General features: G+C 37.5%; 1 protein-coding gene across 2 annotated transcripts in view; it reads right to left on the bottom strand.

The window, feature by feature from the left end:
- Nucleotides 1–4,264: 4,264 nt before the first annotated feature.
- LOC138691575 (putative zinc finger protein 66) overlaps nt 4,265–8,440 on the bottom strand; it is an 18,590-nt gene continuing 14,414 nt past the window's right edge. For both annotated transcript variants that reach the window (XM_069813680.1, XM_069813690.1), the window contains exon 5: nt 4,265–7,164. In XM_069813680.1, coding sequence (XP_069669781.1) covers nt 6,033–7,164 — 1,132 coding nt within the window. In that variant the 3' untranslated portion in view covers nt 4,265–6,032. The remainder of the gene's footprint in view (nt 7,165–8,440) is intronic.

Genomic DNA, 8,440 nt, shown 5'->3' with positions numbered 1-8,440 from the left:
GATTAGATGCCAAATATCTTTGGTACAAAGCCTCGTGTTCCTCCTCTGTCAGGCCTAGGTCGAAGTCGCGTCTGCCCGTACTGGACGCGTCATCAGGCTGCGAGGGAGAGCCCCCCGGAGTCTGCTGGCTGTCGACTATGTCCGTACTGGACGGTCTAGCAGGCTGCGGGGCGCTCTCCCTCGCGGAGGAGCGCCTCGCTTCCTGCTGCCTTTGACGACTTGACCAGGGAGAAATTCTGTCTGTACGTTGTCGGAGGGCCCGTCTTTCTGCTATTTCCGCCCGCATAGAGGGTGCCGGCTTGTCTCCCTCCCGAGGTATCTCAATGACCTCGGGAGGAAGCACAATCGTCACCCTCTTGCGCGGACGGTCAGCCCCCTGTTTTTGTCGTGTACCCTTTTTGAGAATAGGGCGGGGCGGCGGGGGTGGCGGTGGTGTGGGTGAAGATGGAGGTGGGGATGAGGGGGGTGACTGTAGTGTCACTGTTTCTGGGCGTGTTGGTGGATAGGGGGGTGCGTAAAAGTATGTAAAATGTGTGGGATAACGGGAGTGTGCGTGTGGTGACTGTGAAGGCGGTGACGGCGGAGGAATACGATCAGGGGACGTGGAGGCATCACTTCTCTCCGGTAGACGGTTCCATAGGTAATAGCCCCCCAACCCCACAGTCCCAACGATACCCACGGTTCTTACCAAATCTGGCATACCCCACGAAATCCCCGATGGTGCTTGCACAACCGCAGGTCCTCCCCAGAACGCATTCTTTAGCTTCAGAGATTGAAACCTGAGGGATTGGAAAATTTTCGACATCTTAAAGCTTCGAAATCGCAATCCCAAGTGTTTCCAGGGAAACGATCCCCACGTCCTGTCTGTTGAGCATTGTTGATGACGTCGCCACGACAATAACGAAGCTGCGAGTGCGTTCAAATACCGAAACAATAAAAGATGCGAACGCTTACACTTCTTCTATCCTTGAGATGTTATTATTTCCTTCTTTTATGCGAATAGTTAAAAAATATGATGGCTATTTTATAGCTAGACGAGTATTAAATACTGACATACAAATACATAGGAATTAAAATCTTGTTTAGAAATCAATCTGCCTTGGCATACATAGACAGTGAGCCAGAGTTATATTTTTAATCGTTTTGATTTCATACGGTGATATATTATTCAGAGGCATCTTCTTGTTTGAATAGTTAATGTTAATTTGTCGCAAGATAAGGAGTTCTTATGCAGAGAACAAGAAAATTTTGGTATATTCAGTTTAGTTATTAATGAATGACGGACTTTTATGACCTAAAATGGCTGAAAATAACGAATACATGTACATACAACTTCTTAGTGATACTGACGACTCTTCATAATTTAACACAGAAAATCATCATATTTTTGTTCACATAATTCACAAAAATGTTTAATTAATTAATTTAAATTAATTAGAGGAGCCTTTAGAGCCAACCTCAGCATGATATTCTGCATGTGATATTCCATAATTTAACAGTGGTCTGTATAGCAAGTTTGCTGGTCGACCAATATTAAACATAAAAAAAACAACTTTTTAACTACGGGATAAGTCAGAACCAAAGATATATATATATATATATATATATATATATATATATATATATATATATATATATAAAACAGACAAACTTTGAAAGAGTTCCGCTAGTTCTTAATAGGTGGCACCATTATTGGGACGGTTAAAAAAGCGTCAGGAAAGATGATTATAGAGATTAAGCATAAATTATTCACATAACTTAATTGACAATATCAGCGGTTCCCAGCTAAACCCAGTGTTGTTTTACAATCAGTAGATTGGTATGAAATATTGAATTCTATAATGCGGGCATATTTATCTACGACTGGCAACAGTGGCTATTATTTTCGCCATGTATTCATAGAAATAATAACTAAAGAATCCACACTTACACCAACAAATTAGACCTATCGATCACTGTCGATTAGTAGGGTCGGCTATCTTTGAACGTCGTCGATATGTCTACGTGTAACAAGTGGATCTTAAGCTTCAATGCTGCACTCTGGCGTGGGAATAAATCCCCGTTGGGCTCATTGTATTATCACAGCCTACTATATACAGTCACGAAGCTTGAGTTTTGAGGGTGCTAGAAACAATAGACTGTGCCGGTACTATTTCGCATTGTCTGTAATTAGGCGATATTAGCGATCCTAGTGGTGAGCAACTAGCTAATGTTTGCATATTTACTACGTATTGAGCTTCGTGACTGTATATATAGACTGTGGTATTATTATAATTTTCAGACGGTTCAGCCAACTGTCAGACGAATGTCCGTTAATCCCATGGAGGATGTCGGGCTCATCTGGCCCGAATCCGAAATCCGAGGCGCGATAGCCCAAGGAGGGACATGGCCGACCAACCAGCTGTTGGCCTCACGTGCACGTGTTTCAGCGACGTGAACGATCATCCGACCAGTACGAAGGTATCGTGAAGTTAACACGATGATTTCTCCAGCCGTTATTACTGGGTCGCGAAACCAGATTCTGCTACCTGTCATTGCCCCCCAAATTCATGACGATGCAGGGTGAGTGCCGGTCCCATACACTGTCCGAAATTTCATGAGGAAATTCTTCCCCCTGAGGACTTGAACCAGCTCGCATTTCGTAACGCGAGTCCACAGCATGATGCCCTAGACCACGATGCTACGGTGCGGGATATCTAGCCAGAATACTATCTTCATATCGATGGCCCAGTTCCAAAGGGAAAGAACTCAAACTTTAAAGTTTTGAGAAACCTGAATTTTAAAGCTTCATGTTGCTGTGAAAAATCCAATTAACACGCTCTAATTTGAAACTTAAAGTGTAATATCTGATATTATTACCTCCATGAACAACGGAAAATGGACATCGTACAATGGCTAGGACATTAACGGGCTGTTGCGCCACCACAGATTACAGATACATCAATTTAATAGACGAGACAACAAGCATTATACAAGGAAACGCCGCATTTTCAACACGAAAATGATGACGGTAAATTCTGGAGAATGTTGCTGACATGATGAGGGGAAAGTGGAATAGGTAGCCTATTACCGAGAAATACTGTAGCAACGTTGATTTCGTCCATCTCCAGCTGAAGATGAACCCAGGCTCGTTTGCACGAACTGTGAGCAGGGGTGCCAGTTTTTTTTTTTCCGAGCGAAATTAGGATATCAGAAACAGTGGCGGAACCAGGATTCCCTAAAGGGGGCTAGCTTTTTTCTGCTACTGCTACCACTCGTCAGTCCTTACCACTGCTGTTACTATGTATTGTCACCCTAGCGAACACTTTGGTGACGCAAGACACAAATAGAAATATTGTGTTTATTTCCATAAAAGTAAAGTATCGTCGTAGACTTAAATATAACTGAATACCTACATACAATTTTTATTATTATCCATGTTGAATCTTTTGTACACTACTTTTAACACTTGAATATAAATAATTGATTAAATTGGCGATCTTACTCGTGTTAATTATGTAAGCATGTGCGGCTTACAGCTTTTTCGGTGCTAATTGACACCATCCTCAGAGTCTTCTGTGTCTCGGTGCCATCTCAACTTCGCTGCCTGTTGTGTGGGTGCGTTCGTGTGATGAAGAGTTGCAAATTAACACGAGTAAGATAGCCAATTTAATCAATTATTTTTATTATTAGTCAAAAAATGAAAATTTTACGCTTTCATTCAATATAACTTATCGGAACCCCAAACAAAATGAATTGTTAAATATAACTGTAGCAATATCGGCTCAAAGTGGGTACTAACGCATCCCTAGATATGCCTATGAATTCAGAAGATAACTTAAGACGATTTTATCATATGATTTCTAGTCAATTTCTGAAAAGAACGCGAGCAAAGTAATAAGCTCACCTTAAGATAAGAGAAGGTAATCACAATATTATATAATAAAAAATATGTGATGAAGCAAAGAGTTCGGCTCAAGTAATTGGTACTTCGCATTTTTTTGCGGAATCAGCACTGCAGTAGTTTCACTATCTAACGATGAATCCACGTTTAAAAATAGTTCACTGCACTGTAAAACACAAATAATACACAAAATCTGCGAAAAACTCTGAGACATAAAGGGAAGGATTAAATGACTTCACAATGAGCAGGCCAAATTGCCCACTTTCAATCAGGACAGCTGTACTCGATGCATTTAACTTATGAAGATGAACATTAGGAAAGGAAAAGTGAGAGCACAGGGAAAGAAATACAATTTCAGGGAGCAGAATAATTTTACCATGTTAAATATCAGTATTTTATTTGTTATACTTTTCTAGAGTTATTCATATTTTCAGGTTCAATGATTAATAAGAGTCTCTCAGTCTTAATTCATATAGGAAGTGTACAAAGAAAACACATCTGTTAGAAGCTATACGACAATGACAACACACAGGTTTGAAAAACAAACTACATTTCATAATACCATTAAACATGGCAAGAATCATTTGTTAAATATCACTACTTCCTGATCTAATAATATGGCACTAACATGTATAATTCATAAAGCAAGCAAATATCGATATAATCGCGTCACCAATCCCTCACACATTTGGAGAATATTCCATTATGAGCTCATAACTGTCACAAGCGATTCTTTGATAGACTATTTTATCAACAATAATCTCACTAGAGATTTTGATTTATCTAGAGAAAATCAAAACTCGAGAGGGATTTAATTGACTATTACATGATTAGAAGAAAATATATAAAGATCAGAAGAAATAATGTACTCTGATAAAATAAAATACATATTAATTGACTTACTAAAATTATATTTCACTAATGTTACTTTCATCTAAACGTTTGAACGGAACAGCCATTTTCAGTCTACTACCTATGCGGGAAACAAATGACAGTCGCAAAGCATGTTCCAAAATACCGTAAAGAATTTGCAGTTTGAAATGTTGGCAAACAAACAGGTGGTAGGGAGGTGATAAAAACAGAAGAAAATATATAAAAATTAGGGAAAAATACTCTAATAAAATAAAATAGATATTGACTTACTAAAATTCTATTTCACTAATGTTACTTTCATCAAAACGTTTGAACGGAACAGCCACTTTCAGTCGACTATCTATGCAGGAAACAAATGACGATCGCAAAGCAGGTTCCAAAATACCGTAAAGAATTTAGTTTGAAATGTAGGCAAACAAAGAAACAAGTGGTACGGAGGTGATGAAAACAGAAAAAAGTATATAAAGACTAGGGAAAAATAAAATACTCTAATAAAATAAAATAGACATTGACTTACTAAAATTCTATTTCATTAATGTTACTTCCATCAAAACGTTTGAACGAAGCAGCCATTTTCAGTAGACTATCTGTGCGGGAAACAAATGACGATAGCAAAGCATGTTTTATAATACCGTAAAGAATTTACAGTTTGAAATGTTGGCAAACAAAGAAACAAATGCTAGGGAAGTAATAAAATTGTAGCATTAAGCAGCAATGATTGGTTGAAAGACGTCCTTTCGTAGGCCTACAGTTTTTTTGGTCAAAAGTAGTATGACGTAGTAAAAGTGTAATAGAATAATTGCACTTTTGATGTTCCAAAGTTACGAGGGATCAGCGGAACCAATCTAGTAAACCTCTTCCAACTCATATTAAACATGAGGTTGTATGTACAAATTTGCAGATTTTAATTAAGAGATTTTTCTCGCATTGTAACTTTTTTTTTTTTAGCAAGCATAATATCTCTCACAAATGAATCGCTTCATAAAGAGAGGGCTTCAGTCCAGTTTAGCTAAGTTGTGGGAAATGAATAAAAACTGTCTGGATCGATGCCTCTTCCTTTACAAACGCTCACATTCCGAACACAATATCACGATGAAAGAAATGTTGGACTGGTTTCTTTCCTTGATAAAATGATGTGTTGAGCATTCAAGATGGGAAATTCAATGTTAACTCAATTTCGAAAAAAAATGTGACTGATGCCCTTTCTTTACGAAGCGATTCAAATGCGAGTGGTGCTTTATGACCCACAAGGGTATTCAATCCTGTGAATCCCTCGTTATATTTTCAATTTGCAGGAATTCTGGCAATTTTGACTCAAAGTGTGTTGGGTAAGATTTTTCCTATGTCTATAACTCTTGTTACACTTCTCACATTTATAAGGTCTCAAGTCTGTGTGTGTTAATTTGTGCTTCTTCAGAGATTCCACTACAGCAAAACACTTCTCGCAGGTATCACACTTGAAGCGCTTCTCACCTGTGTGTGTCAGTGTGTGATCTGTAAGATTTCGTCGTTGTCTGAAACTCTTTCCACAAACATCACATTGGTGAGGTTTCTCGCCACTATGAATTAATTTGTGCCCATCAAGAGTAGAACGCTGCCTAAAACTCTTTCCACAGTCTTCACATTTGAAAGGTTTATCGCCTGTGTGTGTTAAAGAATGAGAAACGAGAATCGTCTTTTGTCTAAAGCTCTTTCCACAAAAGTTGCACTTGTACGGCTTTTCACCAGTGTGAGTGAACCTGTGTACAGTGAGCGTATGCTTATGGGCAAAGCTTTTCGTACAAATGTCGCAAGTGAATTGCTTTTCTCCCGTGTGTATTGATCTGTGGTTTACAAGTTGTTGGCTTTGTTTGAAACCCATTCCGCAAGTTTCGCATTGATAAGGTTTCTCGTCTGTATGAGTCAAATTGTGTCTCACAAGATTCTGCTTTTGGTTGAAGCTTTTCTCGCAAATGTTACATTTGTACGGTTTCTCGCCTGTGTGTGTTAATGTGTGAACATCCAACTTCTGCTTCTGTTTGAAACTCTTCTCACACATGTTGCATTTGTGTGGACGCTCTCCTGTGTGTGTTAATTTGTGAGTTACAAGAATATTTTTATGGCTGTAACTTTTCCCACAAACTTGGCACTTGTAAGGTTTTTCACTCGTATGTATTAGTAAGTGTCCTTTAAGATTCTCTCTACGTTTAAAAGTCATACCGCACGTATCGCATTTGAATGGCTTATCTTCTGAGTGTGACAATGCATGAGATGCAAGGTATCGCCTTTGTTTAAATCTCTTTCCACATATTTCGCATTTATAAGGTGTCGCATCTTCGCAATCAGTGGTGCCACTGTGTTGTGCAGAAATATACCTTTCAGCACATTCTGGGATTCCGATGTCGTCACGGTAAGACTGCTCCATGAGCCTGTAAATACGAAGATGTGTGTTCATACTTACGGGGTTGGCCTAAGCACAGACATTTTATATACAGGGTGTTTCAGAAATACTTTGACAAACCTTGGGGACATGTTCCTCACATCAAAATAAGAAAAAAAAGATCATATAAACATATGTACGAAAATCCTTAGTTTTTTAGTTATTAATGAAAGAATATATTGAAACATGTTAGATATTGTCAGCTTGGCAGCAAATGTTGCAACTTTAATCAATTCAGAAACTCATAACAAATGTTCAAAATGTTCTCCACTTGCTTCCACTTTCAATTCAATTCAATTTATTTGGCCATTAGACATACAGTTTTAGGTTTCGTCAGAATACATTGAAAAACATATAAATACATTTTTAAAAACACTAATAAAAGAAACAGTAAAATTTAAATAATACAATGAAAACATGAAATAATTTGAAACATTTAAATTAAAGAAAACTAACTAAATTGCATTTAAACTTATTTATTAAAATACAATTTCATACAAATTTGTGTTGAAACTCAGCAACAGAATAAAAAGGATTGTTTAATAACCAATTGTAAAATCTAGTTTTGAAGCTATTGATTGGTAATTTATAATATTGACTTGGGAGCTTATTATATAATTTCATCCCCATAATTAAAAAGTTTGTATTGCTCTTGTGTAATCTACAATATGGAATATTAATTTGTTCACTATTTCTAATTTCATGATCATGTATATTGGCCACTAATGAGTAATTGCCGATATTTTGTCGAGTGTAAAGTACTAGATGTTTATGATTGTTATAATCCGTGATTGTCTGAAAAGTGGCCGACAATGTTCCAGATAGTTTGCTTTACATAAAATTCTAATGGCTTTCTTTTATAAAATCAAGTCGCTTCCAATTTTGGTTCCATTTCCCCAGAAAATTAGGGCATATCGGATTATCGACTGAAAGAAAGAAAAGTAGGCACATATAATTTTGAGAAACGCAAGTGTTAATTTCTTTAACAAATATAAACTGACTTTCATTGTTATGAGTTTCTGAATTGATTAAAGTTGCAACACTTGGCAGCAATCTAAGAGATGTTGCATTATGTTATTTCTTTAATAACTAAAAAACTAAGAATTTTTGGAAATATGTTTATATGAACTTTTTTTCTTGTTTTTGTGTTTGGACATTGCCCCCAAGGTTTCTCAAAGATTTCTGAAACACCCTGTAAATGACTTCAACTCAATGTATACTTCCGAGATGCTATTGAAGCGATATTAAAGCCAAGCCAATGGCAG

This window comes from Periplaneta americana, chromosome 2 (assembly GCF_040183065.1).
Source record: "Periplaneta americana isolate PAMFEO1 chromosome 2, P.americana_PAMFEO1_priV1, whole genome shotgun sequence".
Classification (NCBI taxonomy): domain Eukaryota; kingdom Metazoa; phylum Arthropoda; class Insecta; order Blattodea; family Blattidae; genus Periplaneta; species Periplaneta americana.
Note: the sequence above shows the minus strand (reverse complement) of the source record. Positions and strands in the feature narration are given on the sequence as shown.